Consider the following 19,070-nt stretch of genomic DNA (forward strand, 5'->3'; position numbering starts at 1 on the left):
AGGTCTCTTTCCGCTATGCTGTTTGCTGCTGATGCTGTGTGGTAATTAGCAAAAGCAAGTAGCCGAAGAAACTTGCATAAATTCACGCACATCTCACAAAGAGGAGGTTTTGGTGTTGATCGTAAAAAAATAAAAAGGAGAAGAGGAGAAAACCACCTTGAAGTCGGATCTTTCACCCGGAGACGGAAGAAATACCGCTATTTCCTTCTGGCCTCTGAATTTGTGTATATGTAACTAATGCATGGTACCTGTCGGTAGCCAAGTGGATTTTTTCGATGTTATCAACGCCAAGTGGACTCTTTTGAGGTTACACACCCTCAAACTTAACTCGTGGTGTATCACGCAATGTATAGATAATTTCAAAAGTCTCAATTCCAGGAGATGTTAAACATCCATACTGTTCTATATCCTTTCAACACCATCTAACAAGACAGAGGATCTTCCTCCGTCCTTCGGGGCAATGAAGATAAAGATGCACACTTTCTACACCTCGAATCATACAGAGATGATGTAGCTATCATTGTGCTCCCACCGCCTTTATACCCCCAAGGATCTCCAAAAATATCAATTTTACATAAGCTATTATCCGTTCCGCCTTGCCACGAAACATCTATCAATAAGCCAACATACAACTAAAACACGCTGATTTGCTGTTGGCCTAGCGACACTTGTACTTCTCCGCAAAATAGTTCACCACTTTTGATTATGACATTATTTTTTAAGACTAGAATATAATACAGATTATCTAACAATGTTGCAATCGAGTGTGCTTAATGAAACAATAGAAATATTACATTTAAGTATTTGCGGTAGTTACGGTGCTAATTGAACTGTGTAGGAATATTTTTGCGCTGTAAATGTTCCGCATGACAAGGATTGTTAAAAAAGGACACCAGAATGAGAATGACGTACTATTACTAGCCAATCATATTTTTGAACAGTGGAAAGATACTAATATTGTTGTTCATTTCCGTTTAGAGGTAAGGTTGAACAGATAATAGGTGAAAACTTCCTGTCTCCGAGAACCGGATCCGAGCTGCTCAGTTGACAGGAAAAAAAAAAAAAAAAAATCAAATGGCTTCTTTTCTGTAGAATGTCTATTTTGCAATCCGTCTTCAGGCAAACAATTCTTAATGAGGTTCACACACTCAGAATCGGCTCGGGCTTTTATCCCGTCAATCTCGTACTCACGAACTTCATTGCTCTCGGGCTGACTATCCTAAATTGAGATTCCAATCAATTCACCTCATCTTCACTTACTCACCGGGACTTATGATTGCTTGGATTCAAGCTCTAGTTCGCTATCTACATATAGAGATCACATTTGGCGTTCCTTATCCCTAAAATAAGAAATAAAAGGGAACATAGATATATATTCTGGATTTTTTTTTTTAACCACAAATCATATAAAATCTTTAAACTAATTCAATAAACTCAGAAAATGTGGAGGCGTACGAGAAGAATTGTTGTCTTATTGGAACAAACTTTTTTTTTTTTATGAAGACAAAAAAGATCGATCTAAGATACAGTAATATCGGGTAACCTTAGTTTACAATATCCTAGAAATGGAGGCTAGAGAATCATAAGAAGTACTTTCTCAGTAATACACAATTGAACCCACTTGTTAAAATATGGTTAGGGGTATGTGTTTCGGTGATGTAGACCCGGGTTCAATCTCCAGTGGAGCTCATATAATTTAGATCCCACGTTAAACTGTATGTTCACCTCTTGTATAGCCTTGGTCCTGGGAGCTGTTCTAAATTCCAGAGTAATAAACTAAGTAATGGGAATCTAATTTATCTAATAAACTTCATTGTTTACTTAGTAGAAATTATTAACATTTATGAGATATTTTGGTTAATTGATTTATATTTGTGTCTTCTGTCAGCAGCGAATATTATATATTTTAAAGTGGGATCTGAACCAGTCTAGTGTGTTAGATACTCTGCCGCCAGGAATAGAACCCGGGATCTCAAGTACCAAATGCACGCACGCACGCTACTGAAACTACAAGAAGTACTATATAATAAGATGCAAGCTAGGAAGTATCTCTAAATGTTCCTAGAGCTGCAATAGCGGACCCAGGACGGGGGAGTAGGGGGTGGGAGTTGCGATGAAAAATTCCCTCAGTTCTCTCTCACACTAATCTTTGACCCCAGTAAGGCACTTATGTCGTAGGGGGAAGGGTCGAAGAACCCTTCGTCCCCCGTGGATCCACCTATGAGTACAACACAGCAAGAACTCCCTAGTTCGCATTGACTAGTCACAAAATAGTATATATATTTACGTAAAATTATAGATGGTTCACCTGTAACTTAAAAAAAAAAAAAAAAAAGTTACGTTATCCTAATTTGTTTATATAGACTCTCGGACGAAACAGGTTCAATATGGTAAGCATAGTGACGCTAATAACAGAAATGTAATTAGAATTCCTTTGAGCCTAACAGATTTGTAGATGTTAGTAACAAGTTGTTGTTCTTAAGAATGACCGCTGTTTACTTACCATTTGTTATCAAGCAATCGCCAACAAATGTTGAGCAGGTGCAGTCAATTAGGCATTGAAAAGAAGCACTAATTGTCAGTGTGGTAACCAATCTATTCATCCTTACATCTTCATTAGTCTCTGCACATACAATACGACTGTTAGCAGTTCAACTAATGACGAAATAAATAGAAATAATACCAATAATTATTGAAGTTACTGTCAATGAGAAGAAAAATTCCATTCTTCAAGCTGTCACTGTAAAGATTTTCAGTAGAATTACGTCGAACTACTGACAATCAAACAATCAAAATATCAATGTTAAATTACAATTAAGAGTAAGAGGGAAAACACAGTATAGTAGATTCCCTGTTAACCAATCACCATGGGACCAGTCCCTGGTCAAATAACGAAAAAGTCGATTAAAACGGAAATCGGTATTTCATTTTTCTAAATTGTATAGCACCATTATAATAACTCAAATAAATAAATAAGTTCAATAAATAACTTACCAAAATCAGAAGTTTCGCACACTAACTGCTCTAGAACACCAAGCGTAGCTGATAACAAAAATGAATTATTTCTAGGAAGACGTGCGGTTAATTCGATGCACCGTTCAGAGATAATCCACTGTACATGTTAAAATTATGGTGATTAGTAGCGAACTAACAACTAATAATAAATTACCAATAATTGCTTCTCTTACATCAATCGTATTCGGTCAGTTACTCTAGGATCTAATTTAACAGTGGGGACTGCGATGGCTCAGTGATATAGGCTCACTTCTCTTGTGAATAGTCACTGGTTCGATCCAAGCTAGCGTCAAATGGGCTCTGTGGTACCGTAGTCAAACACAAGATTTTATTACTCATGTGAAACCTGCGTTCACATTTAAAAAAATGAAAAAAGAAAAGAAAAGAAAACTGCAGCTGAAGAAAAATTTTGGTCGGCTACATAATGCCTATTCAACAAAGTGATGTTTGGTCAGCGCATTGACTTCATCTATCGTCAAAATATATTTGCATTTCCCGTAATTACACAGTCCGAGATCCGGAAATATCCAATTTGCTCTCACAGAGAGAGAATCAGTTGCAAGAAATTTTCGAAACTTCAATTGGAATCGAATTCACGACAATATACACACGATAGGTCAGCTTACAAGCAAGAGCTTCCTCATGGCAAATATAGTTTTCAGTTTACTCCTGGCGCGAAAGACCCGAATTCGATTTCCAGGGCGAATGTATGTTAAAATTCGTCGTTTAACTGTAGGTTACCATCTCTTACAACCTCGTTGCTGAAAAGACAAGTAGAAATTCAGACGAACATACCTACTAGACATTAAGTTAAGACTAAATTAACAGTGGTGGAACTGGTCATGAGTCATCAGGTCATTACTCTTGTCCGGGTCATCTGGGTCTTGGTCATCACTTTTGTCCGGGTAATCTGGGTCTCAGTCATCACTCTTGCCCGGGTCATCACTCTTGTGTGGGTCATCTGGGTCTGGGTCATCACTCTTGTCTGGTCATCTGGGTCTTGATCTTGCTTCTCACACTCGGTCTGATCCGCTGTCCATGAACAGATCCGAACAGACCAGGAGCCGACCGAAATTTAACTCTGCAGCGATGTTACATAATTTTGTAGTGGATTCATGATGTCCACTATTCGCGCTCGAATACTCATTTGTTTGTTTCCCGGTAATGACTTTTCTTAATCAAAATATCATATCTTAGTATTTAAAATATCATATCTTGAGTATTTTATTCGTCTTCCCATACTGAAAAAAAATAATACAGTAAAACCTGCCTTCAACGGACCCTTTATTAAACGGAAAACTGTCTTAAAGGGAAATATTTTATGGTCCCATGGATTTTGGAGTAAAAGACATGTAAAAGTCTCTTCATTAAGCGGAAACTGTGTTATGCGGACAACGGAAAGAAAAATAAACCTTTAACAGAAAATTCTGAGTTTCAGACTACATCGTTTAGAAAATTATTAAACATCCAGTGAAAGGGTAAACATATACTGTCTGCGATAAATACTTCGTTCTTTTTTAAATTTTTATGGGCAGTGTTGACCTTCGTCAATCACTACTCATATTCAGCTCCCACAATTTTTCGCTAGTCCTACGTAGCATGTCAGCTGTCAGTCTTCTTTGTAGGCGTACTTCTGTTCCGCTTGAGCAGCAACTAGCGACAGCCAACAAAAATAAGAAGAAAACTGACAAAACAAAGTTCTGGAAAAAAGGAATTGAGGTAAAGCAGAAGTTATATATCTCCATCACGTGTCGTGAAAACAAGGAGGAAAGAGTTCAGAGGACTTTCAAAATTCCAGAGAAAGCTTTTCTGTCTCCTGAAGTATACTGCAGCCAAGTAGTAGCAATGTATGCAAAAAATCCTGCTTGACTATTCGGAAAAATAAAGGAAAGTGTGCACAGCATATTTTGTGTTTATTTTAAGTTTATTTGGATATTAATCCGTAGAAGGAAAAAGTACTGTAATTGAACAAGTTGTGTACATCAATATGTTTTCTCATTATGTCCGTTATAAGCATATATATTTTTTTAACTTAAAGGTCTATCTCCATTAAGCGGAAACCTGTCTTTAACGGAAATTTTTGCGAGTCCCGCTCGATTCCGCTGAAGACAGGTTTCACTGTACAAGCATAATATTATTTAAAAACATAAGCTAGTACAAATGAGATTTAACAAGACATTGGGGTCAGTTTTACATATTCGCTCGTTTAAATATTGACGATTTCTCACATCAAAAAAGAAAGAGATAGAGCTCATCTGTTTCGTAATTCTCAAGCGTTTGAACTCTGATAAACCTTGTAGTTATCTTTCAGTGCATTCCTTTGACACACACACACACACACATACATACAAAAAAAGAAGATAGAGAAGAGAATCGTGTTTGTTACAATTATATTAGCAGTCTCACACTTATTCCCCATGTATATAGCGATGTTTCGTCGTCTACGGGTCATACCGGATTTGTTCGGGACATCGGGTCATTTGTCTGGCTGTTTTTAGGTCTTCCAGGTTACAGGTTTCAAACTTCGTGACACGTTCCATCACAAAGGAGACGGATGATAAATGAAAGTAAATTACAAAATTATGAAAATATTGAAGAAAACGAGAAAATCTCGAGAAAATCAAAGAACATGGTGTTGTCCACCACAAACTCACGTACTTTAGGGTTAAACAGGAACCCCTCGCACTGGAGATAATCATTCTACCACTGAACCACTGTGTTTACAAGTGGTATTATTATTATTCATTTATACAGTAGTTATACTCTATAGGACAACATCTACACTTTAAATTGGGATTTGAACTACTGTAGTGCATTTGAAGCTCTCTCATCTAAGGATCGAAGCCGGGCCCTCATGCACCAAAGACATGTGTGCTATCCATTAACTCAGCAATGAGGATTGTATTATTATTATTATTATTATTATTATTATTATTATTATTATTATTATTATTATTATTTTTATTATTATTATTATTATTATTATTATTATTATTATTATTATTATTATTATTATTATTATTATTATTATTATTATTATTATTATTATTATTATTATTAAATGGAATCAATATTTATTAACACACCTCAAAGCATACAACATTCTGCTGAAGTCTGGTTTATTTGTAGTTCGCGGAAGAACTCCAGGAATAAAACTCGTATTACCTCTTGGACTAAGTAAACTGGAGCCTAGAGCGGCATATTTGGATTCCTAACTGCTGGAAACAAGCCCATATTACCTCTTAGGCTGAGTACGCTGAAGACTAGAGCGGCATATTTTACTCCCTCTCATTATACATATATTACAGAATAAATTTATTTATTGTACTGAAAATTTCCCATACGGCCTTTTCTTCATTATAAGCTCAAATAGTAATTTTCTTTTTTTTTTTTTTTAGATTAAAAAAATAAATAACCGTTCAAATAGCAGAATCTAAATATAAAAGTTGTTTCGTGTAATAAAACGGAATGGATTTATACATATTTCTCGGCAATACTGGCGTCTATGTCCTTAAGCCCGTCAGGTATGACGGATGATGTCCCTCGGCGAGAATACTATCCGGGAAAGAGAGAAGGAAGGAACTCGGTACCATTCCGGTATTTAGGGATACGACGCAGGAGACAAGATTTTTGGCTGTCTCCTCTCGAAAAGGTGTCGTGAAAGTTATGTCTCATCTCAAAAACTGTATCTGTTTCTATTGGAAGAACTGTCTCGTCTCGAATTTCGTAACGACAATTCTGTCTCGTCTTGTCTTGTGCGCATCCCTACAGGCACTTGTCTAGTATGGATAAGAAAGACCCAGGGAAAACTTCACTTACGATGACTGCAGTTACGCTTTTTCTACCGAATGTCTCCACAGAGAAAACAGAATAGATCATAGCAACTAGTGTTCTCCATGAGACACGATTCGGCGCAGTCTCGTCTCGAAAAAGTGTTAAAAAATGTTGTCTCGTCTCGAAAAATATATCGCTTTTATTGGAAAACATATTTCTCGTCTCGTATCTCATCAACAAAATCTTGTCCCGTCTCGTAACGAACACTGACGGCAATAACAGCACCATGAAGCTCGGGGAAAAAAAAAAGGAAAAAGAATAAAGAAAAACATATATTAAATCATATTACATTACTTTTGGGGGCAGGGACACTTCCGTAAGTATAACCTAGGGCATCAGAATGTGTTAATTCGTCCCTGGCTGAAATGGCGTTGGTTTAGAGTTCACATAGCGTATTAAAAGAAAAATCAAGTGAAGTATGCCAGTTCGCGTACTGGCAAATAGAATAATATTATTAAGTATTATTATTCTATTGTTTCCTGTACTTAAAGTATACTGAGAGGGAAGGGCAAGGGAATGTACCAGTAGTAGAACAACAGTGATATACGCAAACTTTGACACGTAATAAATTTCGAAACAGAAAGGTCATGTTAAAGACTAATAGTCCATCAGCAGCCCTCACGGATATTATTCCAAAGAGGAAACTGTTTTTCCAGAGAATGTATTCCTGGAGAAGGAACATAAAACTTTAACATACAACCACGTAAAAGTCGCTGAAAACATTTACAATATTAACTGGAGTTGTGATTTATAGATCGTAGTGTAATCGAATCTTCTTTCTCTTTACAGAAAGCCACAAATACTAAACAACTGACATTCGCTCATCGACCTTCATCGTCATCTTCAAAATATACCGCCCGGACCCTTATTTCAATATGGTACCAAAAGTAATCCTGTTTATACATATACATGATCATAATGATGTGGATTGGAGATAATATCCGGCTTCTATTTCTTCATGTTTAGTACTTATCGTTTTCATGATGGCGTTTCACCTCTACGCGGTGCTTCCACATTAAATATTAACGAAGCTAGGTGATAACCTAGTAGTAAAGAGCATGCTTGTCAGACAGAAATTGAGTTCCTACGTGGCTAAGCGGTTAGCGTACGCGCCTTTGACGTGGGAGTCTCGGGTTCGATTCCCAGAGGGAGCTAATGTGGTTTGGAATCCATGTTAATTGTAGGTCCCGTCTCATATAGCCTCGCTGCTGAAAGGGACGTTAAACTTGACTCAAGTCAACTCAGACAGAATTTCTAGATTCGAATTTCTGTATAAATTAACCTATGCTGAAGTTCCGAGGAAAATTATCACTATAGTAGCCAAACAAGCTTATTTCTATTTAATTCTAAGTTTCATTCAGGTCCTGTCTATAAGGGACTTTGTAGCCTAGTGGTTATAGTGTTAGACTCACGTCCGCGTGGTCCCAGGTTCGATTTCCGGCAGATGTTTCCTAGTTTTCGGCGTCCACTAAACGTCGTGAGGCAAACTGGGGAGTCACGTGAATAAAATGCATGACGGCCACTGGGTCCAGAAATCTCCTGATGCGGCTGTTAGAGATACGACGATGCAGCGGGCTGACCACTAGGGATAGGTACGAGTCGAGCTAAAACTCGACTCGACTCGATTTAAACTCGGGTTTCCAGTAGAGTCAAAGCAGGTAACTTTCTCGAGTAAGTTCCGAGTCAAGTCACTTCTTTTGAGGTCGTGTTTCGAGTTGAGTCGAGTTTGTTAAATGGCTCGCTCGTTTAGCTCGTTTTAACTCGTTTTGAAATCATTGACTAATTAGAGTGAAAGCGAAAGTCATGAGAAATGTAAGCCAGCCTCAAATGTCGTGAGCACCAATATAAGTATTACTGTAGTTCTTCCCATCAAGGCTGCGACCTGCACGGTCGAATTTTTGAGCCCAAGTAGAAGCCCAACCCGAGTAGTGATGCCAACCGGCTAGTCTCGAGTCTCGAATTTCTTGAATTTCGTGCCCATCCCTGAGACCACATGTTCGCTAGACTGGACATAGTTCAGCCGGTCGCTAACAGATGGCGTTTGAGCGGCTGAAGCTCAGAAAGGTCTGTCACGCCAGTGGTTAGTTTAGTTCTCTCTATAAGTGAGTTAGTGCGTTTTATATCATTATGCAACACCCAGGTTATGAAGGACAAGATCCAATATTAACGTGGGCTTCGAACGGGGCTGTAGACAGAAATTTCATTTCGGGGGCTATGGGAGGACTCAACTTTTATCACTTTTAAATTTTCTATACGTTGAATTTCTTTTTCTTGCTCTACGAGAGGGATAAGAATAATCTCATTGATAGATAATCTTTTTAAAACACTCTATAAGAAATAACAGTAGATTGTGTGCTTTAAATAATGTGCAATTTCTTGTGTACAGTAAAAGCGAAAAATCTCAGTCATTTATTTAATATATTTAATATGCCAATATTTCATATTCTAAACGAAATACAACCATATTTTTGTAATAACATAAAATAAAACATGAAACTCCTATTAGGCATAACATTCATTTATTATGTCTCTCCTTAGTTTTCGGAGGATCTGGACCCCACTGACTCTGTTCCGAACCACGACCACGCTTGAATCCGGAGATGTTGCAGGGATCCGGAGGTGATCGCTCTACCACTGTGCCAAGATCTTCTCAGGAAGGAATATATCAAGAAAACAGATAAATTGAGCATTTCCATCTTCAACTCACGCAGCAACAAATCCTCAAAACGAATAAGGATACAATTCTTCATATTAGTGTTGACGACCCACCACAATATGAAGATGTCCGTTTTAAGCCGGATTAGTTAGTGAAATAATAATAATAATAATAATAATAATAATAATAATAATAATAATAATAATAATAATAATAATAATAATAATAATAATAAACATCTTGGGTATGAAAATACAAGTATTGGGTATGCTAGCTTCTTGTTTGGTTCATATATTCAATACTAAAAATTCCAGGTTAACTATTTCAGTGATATTCAACCTAGAGTAGTTATGCTCCCAGGAGTAGGCGATAACTTCTTAGGAGGCTAGATAAAAGTTAAAGTTAGCTACGTTCAGCCATAAATTGAGAAGCTGTTATGCACAAAACAAGTTCAGCTATATCATTAACAAGTCAAAAATTTTTGAGTTCAGAATGTTTATTTAGGATTTTATTGCATACTAACTGTAACATACTTCTACTAAAATTTATAACGTGATTCTCCTGTTTATAGTAAAATTTAGTCATTTCATCAATAAATAATACATTCTAATATTTATTTCTGATAAAATTTGAATTAAGGATAGCTTAGATCTAGGGGTGCGCGCTGAATAGAAAGTATCGCTAGAGCTACGCGGAAAAAAGGTTGAATATCACCATCGGCACAAATCTGTCTTTTCAACATTGGGGGGAACAGGTAAGACCGTTCCCATAAACTTTTTTTTTTTTTTTAATTGATATTTAAAATATTTATGAAGTTGGAAAACAACGTTGTGGAGTATCAGGGGAGCAGAGTTGTCTTCAACATTGGGAGGCGGGCAGATTTGAGGATTATTCTGGGAGAGGGGAGAGATTAAAATCATATTACGGAAAGATTTCTGAGCTGAATATTATATATTAAACAGCATATTAAACAGCATATCCTGTTGTATATTAAACAGCAAGGAATATCAATTTCATCTCACTTTCTTTTGTGGCAGTCGGATACAAATCATCACGTTTCTCTCCAAAAAAACACATTTCAAATCGGATTATTGGGGAGACAGTCCCCCAGTTACAAGATTGGAGGAGACATGTTCCCCTCAATCCCCGGAATTTGCGCCAGTGAATATCACCAATGGCGTATCAAGAGGGTTTCTGAGTTTAACCTCACACTTATTCCTATCGTTTTGCACCAAAATTCGTTATTTCGAGGTTCAAATGACTTCCTCATTCCTCTACAATACAGGAGCATTACCTAAATTTGTAACTCTAGTGCACACAAAGTCTCGAACCTTAGACAACACGCATCAAAGATGCACGTTGAAGTATGAACAATTTGGGTACATAAATAATAATAATAATAATAATAATAATAATAATAATAATAATAATAATAATAATAATAATAATAATAATAATAATAATAATAATAATAATAATAATAATAATAAGTAAACATTCTTGACTGACTAAATCGTGATTTGTTTGTTTCCGGAACATTTCTTTTCCGTTTCCTTATCACCAGACCGACATTAGCCAAGCTACTGTGTTCAAAAATAAGGATCTCGTCACTTTCCTGTGCTGCACCACGCAAGAAGAACACGAAAGAATGGCTTACACATATTGTCACTGTTGATCTCAAAGTATAATTTCATCATTCATTTTGAAAAAATGTTATCAAAAAATCCAGAAACAGGGAAACAAAAGAGGTCTTCACGTATTTATAGAAGACAAAAGATCGCACAATTTATTTCAATTTGAAGTTTGACGTAGTTCTGAGCGATTTTTTTTTATTGCACAATGAATCATGACGGCGGCTTCTGTGATCATTGCAAGAATTGTGCCAAGAAATAGGCGGGTCAACAGTCATAAAACTGAAGGATTTGCTAGTTTTCTATATCAGTCACAGCAAGCACAGAAAAAAACAATAATAAAAATGACTTCTCGCAAAGTAGGGTGAGAAATTACTCTTTCTCACTTGTGTGTGTCTATCTGCCTTACCTGTGGTGTTATCGAACATGTCTGTAACATTGTATATAATACATGACTTTGTATGTTTATATGTGTAGTATATGTATGTGTGTGAGTGTGTTTATAGACCCCGCCCATATTGTGACGTCAGGTTGGCTGTCTTAGTAGCAAGAGACTGTCCTCTTTCCATACGTTTTCGCTTCTTATCCGTTTAGCCGTGGCCCGAACCATACTTCACATCTTGAAGAGAAGTGTCAAAGCTATTTGGTCGCCAAAAGTGCTATTTAGTGGTTTATGAGAACAGTGTTATCAGCCTATCGCAATATATCCATATTAGTTTTCAGTTTTTTTCTAGACTAGCGAATTGACAAGCTGTGCAAAGAAGTGTCCTATCGATGTGATGTGGATAAATTAACCAATATTTGTGCGTGTAACTTTGTGTACGACATACATATGTGTGTGTATGTGTGCGTGTGGGAGAGAGCGATATACGGACCCAGCGCGCTGCCACACTGGCGCCGCCCAGCGGACAAGTCAGCCAACACGAAGACCCTCGGCCGAGTCGAGAGAACGTCGAGGCGTCCACAGAGTAGGCAGGCAGATGGGCCAGTGTGACTGCCCGAGCCGACGCAAGCCGAAGGTGTAGTCGATCCGTGCCGAATAGGGCCACGGCCGGCAAGGGCGAACTTAGCAGACGACCAGTTGAGACCCAGCCCGCCGTGTGGTCTGATGGTCGACGGGTGACCAGGCTGAGATAAAGTGGTGTTTGTTTTGAGAAGAGATCATGTCCCGCTCCGCGGGGCGGCCGCCCCACAGACTGTGTTCTCGAAAAGTGGACAGTATTATTGAATTATCACCGGAGCGCAAAATAAAATAATGGCATCGTTAAAATAATAATTACTAATAACAATGCGTTTTCTTAACAAGTGCAATATTTTTTTCCTGTAAAGAATTCAAAGTAACATAAAAAAAGCAAGTTTGCCAAAAATTATTATTTTTGTTGTTGTTGTTGATACGTTCCGAGGAAGAAGAGGACCATCAAGCTGAAAGAAGCAAGAAGATTTTTTGTCCTAAGTTCTGTTTTTCTGTTATTATTATTATTTAGTTGTGGGATTGATAACATCGTAAACTGACCAGTTCTGTTTATCGCGGCGGACGAACTACGCTTGTTATCAAACGAATCCCTAAAGTTTTCGTTCCCCTTGTTTAAGTGACAGCGATAAGTGATTTTTTATTTTTTTTTTTAAAAAAAGGAAGAAGCGAGAGATAAAAATAAACAAGAAAAAGTAAAACCGTTAATTATTAAAAATTTATGAACTTACATCATTAGTTTTTTTATTTTACAAAAACGAAGTGTTATTTTTTGATCACCAAAAGTTATTTTTTTTTTCAATTTGGATTTTTCGTAAGAAGAAAAAACGTAGATCATCAAGGACATAAGTGATTGTCATTAATATCCGATTCACCATGAGGATTAAGATGCCAGCAGTTCGTATCGCTCAAGGTAAGTGTGCTAAATTTTGGTTTTTCGCCCTATGTTTTTTTTATTTCTTTTGAAAAATATCCTAAAGCAATCTGTGCATAATTGTAACCCTTGCTTTATAATAGGTGCGTGTTTATAGTCTTGCTTTTTATAAGTGTTAAAACGCATGTTTTATTTTCCCACTAAATATCAATGTGAGTTCGCGAGTTTGTTGTATCTGGTCCTTTCTTTTATCCCCCTCCCTCCCCCCCCCTTTACCGTCTTCAATTATTTTTTAATCTTCATGTTTTCGCGGAGATTGTGAAAAGAAAGAAATGTAAATTTTAAGAAAGTGTGGGCACGCGGTGCAAGGGGGGCGAAATGGGTGTTCCTCGGTACCGATTTCTCCCGAAGTTTGTCACGTGGATCCATTTTTTCTTAAAAAAAAAAGAAAAAAACGTTTTCGTTTTCTTAATTAATATTCAACAGAATTGAACTTCCAAGTTTTTTAACAAAACTTTTTCTCTTCTACAGTTGTAGTATTTTTTAAAAAAAAATATCAATAATGTTAAAATACACTTTCTGTTGCAAGATAAAAATTATAAAGAAGTTTAACATTGTAATTAGACAAATTATTTTTTTGAAAAAAAAAAGTATAAGCGTGAAAGACGAGAATCATTGATTGTCTTTGGCCTAACGGGGATGTATTCGTTTGTACCCCAAGACAGCATGATGCTCTGTGTTAGTTCCTCCTCTCGTAGTGAGCGATACTTCCCTTGTTTTAGGGGGCGTCTTTGTGATATCGGCAAATGCCGCCCTCATGCAAGTCAACGTCGCGACGTCGGCGGGTCGTCTCCCAAGTTTAGCACTTAACCAGTTCTGGTCTAATACGTAGTTTGAGAAGAGCACACGCAACAAGGATGCAGTCGGACAGCAATTTCTAGCGTAAAAATGTCATGTGCATTCCAAATATACTTTTTTTTTTCCCACATCAACTACAGTAAATAATATATCAGTTCTTTTTCGAACAAAATCATGTTGTAAAACTTTGTGCATATTGCAAACACAATTTCAATACATTTACTATCAAATCTTAATTTCTATATTCATAACCTTTAGTTTAAAATATAACATACGAAGATCAGTTAGGAGCTCTTAAGAAAAAATATTTTTAAAATTTCAAAAATAAATAAATAAATAAAAGATCAAGATTATTTAATATGAATAGGAAGTTCTGTGTTAACACAGACTAAACAATTGAACCGATGTTTGCTGAAATGTCTATAAGAGATGTCACTTTTTTTAATCTTGTTTTTCGTGGTAAACATTTTATCAATATTGTCTTCTCAAGAGCTTGAAGACAAGTTATAGAAAACATATTATAAGAATGTTATATATTGTAAAACACTTGAAATGAACTGTACATCTTTTTAATGATTGCTGAATTAGATTATTGCAATAGCATATATATTGTCTATTGTATATGCGCAACATAATGTAGTGAATTATTAACATTATACCTTGTATTCATAATTATCTACAATATTCTACGGCTAATTCAGATGTTTCTTGATTCTAATAAATCTTTTACATCGCTGGCTATAGAGACGGCATTACCTTCTGAATTGCTTGCCCATCTCTAATTGAAATGAAAGTATTTTTTTTTTTAAAAAAATGATGCTTACTTGCTTGTTTAATTTACTATTCAATAATCATGCTTATTCACTTTTAAATAAATCAGATTTCGTAAAAATCATGTGACGTGTTTAAATTAGTAAGTTAGAAAAAAGACTCCAAATAAATATATTATTGTGATTGTAAATTTTACCACAGTGTAATCAGACCACGTAAAGATTGATTATTTAGTAGAAATATTAATATATTCACAACAACTAAATATCGCAGCTCAGAAAATCTAGAAAAACAGAAAATAGTAAAGGTTATATTCTGCTAAGTTTTATTTTAGTACTAAAAAGTATAAGTGAAGTAAAAATTACAAGTACTTGCCTTTCTTCTTAAGAAATAAATTTTTATTTTAATTATTGTGCAATATATTAAGAAAATTTTTAAATTTAAAAAAATCAGGGAAAAAATTTACAGTAACGTTAAAAGTTTTGTTTCGATGTAGAAATTCTAGTTCTAGATTTTAATTCTAGTTTTTTTTTTTTTAATTTTAATTTGTGTAATGTAACAAAAATCAGTAGATTTCTTCTTTATAAATACACTATAAATTAGTTGTTGAGTAAATATATTATTGTATCTACAGAAACAACAAGTTTAAACTGGATACAGATTCAATCAGTATTATTAAAAAATTTTAGTATCGATGCCTATATGGCTTAACAAGTCCTGAGTTCATTTACCGTTAGATTCAGTTCTACCATTTATAACAGCTTATTGAAATATTTTTTTTTTTTTTTAAAAAAAAAAGCCTATCAAATTCAACTTCATCATTTATCACAACCCTACAACAGAAACTTTGTACATAAATATTGTTTTTGTAATCATATTATGACGTTTAATCTTGCAAGAATAATATGTAATTAATTTTGTATTAGCGGTTTCCCCTCCCCCATTTTATTGATATATTTATGAAAGGAAAGTACATGTACTTATCTTTGTTACAATGCCAATTGACACTGTCAATGTAATTATTAAATTGATCATCAAATCGTTAATTGATAAAGGACAATGATATGATTTTACAAATTAATTCATTAAAAATGTTATATCACTAATTGAAAAGAAGTTGCATTCACATTGTAAATAGAATTAAATATTAAAGGAAGAAAAGAAATTCAAATTATTGATTCGGATAATGAAAGATGCGTGAGAATTAATTTTAAATATATATGAACTGTCTGTAATGAAGTGTACATATTTGAAAAAAAAAAACTATGCAGGTTATGCAGTCGCGATGGATGCATAATAAATTTTGTTTCGTAACGCTGATGCATTGTGTGACGACATTTTTACATAAAATATTTACCCACTCTGGCTATTTATAGCATTAACATTCGTTTAAAAAAAACTCTTTATTCTTTAGGGTACGTTTAAGCCCTCTATATAGCCTTTGTGGTCACTGTAACTACCTATGACTTTTTGACATGTAGTCCGGCCCTATACCTTCATACACGAAAAAAAAAAAGTCCAAACGTTAAGACAGTTCAAGTTATGTTATTTGCTACTGGTCATTGTGTTAAGGTTGTTCTTGAGTTCTTTCTTTTTTTGTTGCATTTTGCGGGAGGGAGAGGGAAGAAGAGAACTATGTCCTACCTTGCTTGAAGAAAGAAACGAAAAAAAACTTATGTCCACCCTTTGTATAGGGGGTCAGTAAAAACTTTTGAAAATCAGTCCATAAGTCACCGCTTACTGGGAGTGCTAAATAAAAGTGAACTTAAAACACAGGTAGTTTAAGGGACATGCATTCACACATATAACAAAAAAAAAAAATAAGCGAGAAGTCTTACTTGCCCGTTTACATACAAAAAAATATAAATCTTTACGGGAGTGATCTTTTATGCGGTTACATTTTCCGGATGTCAAAACTTGCTTATCCTCCCGATTGCATATTTATTGCACCTAAGTTACGTCTTCATTAGCGCAACATAAGACCACTTGCGGTATTTTTTTTAAATAAGAAAAGTAATTCTAACAAAAAAAGTGCCCCTTCGTTTCTTCTTCTCTTTCGGCTTCTTGAAAGACCACCATTATCACTCCCCCTTTTTTTCCTTCTAGTCTCTAGTCCTTCTTTTCTAGCGACCACCCTGTTTTTCAAGTAGTTCATGTATGTTGTGTGTGTGACTCTTGCCTTTCTAGTTACTTACAACACTCAATTTGTAGTGGCTTTTTAAAATGATGGACTGACTGACCGTCCGACAGACTGGTCAAAACTTCTTTGAAGCAGGGAGAAAGAAAAAAAAATGTTAACACCTAATCTACCTGTTGTGTTGTAGTAGAATTCTTTGTGTCTAGTCGTGTATATATACTTACAAGGCCCGCAAAACCTTTCGACCGACCAGTTCCCTCTATATTTCACCCTTTGTCCCTATGAGCAAGTTTATGTGTGTATCTGTGTGTGTGCATGATGATAAAAAAAGAAGTGTATGTGTTCTCTGAAAAGAGGGTAAAGAGGCTTTAACAGAGACAACAACAACGAACCATCCAGTAGAAAGAAAGAAAGTTGTCAGTATTTCACGTTTTTTCTACAATATACTGTACATACAGTACCTACCAAAATTGACACTTCGTGATGTCAACTAACTAGTATATAGAGCAAGTCCCTGTAAATTTTCTTTTCTACGTTTTGGTAAATGTTTCAAAAATAGAATAGGATAAACATATCTACAATGTATTACATATGTATATCCTACTAACATATTAATCTTACTTTTAAAGTGTCAGTTACAACCCAAAAGTACTTTTTTTGTTTAAATTTTGACTTTTTACAGGCACGAACAAAATTGCATACCTGTCCCATGTTTCTTTATCAACAACGTCGAAACGAATTAATTTCGACCACAGTTTTCTGTGGTGTAGTAAATAAATAAATAAAAGTATAACTAGTAATAATTTGCCCAATGCCGTGCTTAAATTTGTTTTCTTTTATAAAGTTATTGATAAATGAACGAGAATGCGCGAGATAAGATTATTATTATTATTATTATTATTATTATTATTATTATTATTATTATTATTATTATTATTATTATTATTATTATTATTATTATTACTTAGGAGTGTGTGTAATGATTCCCTCCTGTTTTTCGTCTTGCTTTATTGTTTAGCTCAAAAAGAAACAGAAATAAACTATCCAACTGTAGTTTTATTTGTTAAATACTCGTAGATTTTGCCTGTAGAACAGTATTAATGACGAAACTTAGAAAAAGAAAGAAAAAATAATTGTTCGAGCCTCAATTACGGCCAAACGTTATTTACAAAGAAAATGGTCTTCCTGTACTTTCCTACAAAAGACTGGGTATGTAATTTTATTATTTTATTATACAAAATATAATGTATGACATTTTATTAATTTAATAAACATCGCACAATAGTACGGTAATACTTTTATTAAACAGTTACTTTTTTTTATTTGCGCTGTAATGTTCCTAATATCGATTATGTCAAATAATTTCATTCACATAATTTGTTGTGACGAATAGCATATTGCTGTTAATAACAATCAACAGAGTACTGAGTAATTACAGGGAAATTCTAGAGGTAGAACAGAAAAAGAGAATTTTTCATTTTTTTTAATGGATTTATCTTTTATATAACCCCCTCCCCCCACAAGAACTTAACGGCGCATGTGTAAAAAGCGCCGCCTGCGTAAGCTCGTATGACACAAAACACAAACGGGAAAGCACAAAGTTTCCGAAAAGTTCCGATTTTCGTTAATAGATGGCGGTCGAGGCGCTGTAGTGATGCGGGGGTTGATCCACAGCAGGACAGCCACAAGCACCCCCAATAGACGAGGGTTAGAAGCATGCAGAGCCATCTAGAGGGAAGAAGCAAGTATTTTTTCTGCTAGTAAAAATAAATGTTTCTTATTCTGTGGAACTTTTTCAAAATAGATAAAAATGAAAGCTAGCAAAATTTATAATAATTATATTCATTTCTAATTATGTATATAAAAGTGTAATGGGATAAAAAAATGGTTTTATAAGAATCATATAATGATTTTGTTGGAACTGTTTTAAGTAGATAGTGAATGCTTGAGATTAAGAAAAAGTCATCTAAAAGATTAAAAATAGGATGCAAAGATTAAAATTCTATGCATTATAATACAAATGCTATTTCTGCTATAATACGAGAAGTAAAAAAGTAAAAACATCTTTACATTATAAAATCAATATCTGTAAATGCTATTACGGTTGTATTACTGTCGCATTATTTATGAACATCGGTTTATTTCTGGTATTGATTTTTTTGAAACCATTGAAGCTTACTTCACATATACAAATATACTTTCTGAAAACAAAAACGACAACAAAAAATGTCGTTACTTTCAAGTGGTTATGTAATATTATAAAATTCAAATATATTCCTGGAAATAAAAATATTCTTAACTTTGGTGCTGGAAACCCGGGTTCA

General features: G+C 35.0%; 1 protein-coding gene across 1 annotated transcript in view; it reads left to right on the forward strand.

Annotated features, from left to right (window-relative positions):
• The first annotated feature begins 11,749 nt into the window (after window positions 1-11,749).
• Cph (BCL11 transcription factor chronophage) overlaps window positions 11,750-19,070 on the forward strand; it is a 291,173-nt gene continuing 283,852 nt past the window's right edge. Inside the window, exon 1 of the mRNA XM_081771713.1 lies at window positions 11,750-13,019. Coding sequence (XP_081627839.1) covers window positions 12,983-13,019 — 37 coding nt within the window. The 5' untranslated portion in view covers window positions 11,750-12,982. The remainder of the gene's footprint in view (window positions 13,020-19,070) is intronic.

This window comes from Thermobia domestica, chromosome 9 (genome assembly GCF_964235325.1).
Source record: "Thermobia domestica chromosome 9, izTheDome1.hap1.1, whole genome shotgun sequence".
Taxonomy (NCBI): domain Eukaryota; kingdom Metazoa; phylum Arthropoda; class Insecta; order Zygentoma; family Lepismatidae; genus Thermobia; species Thermobia domestica.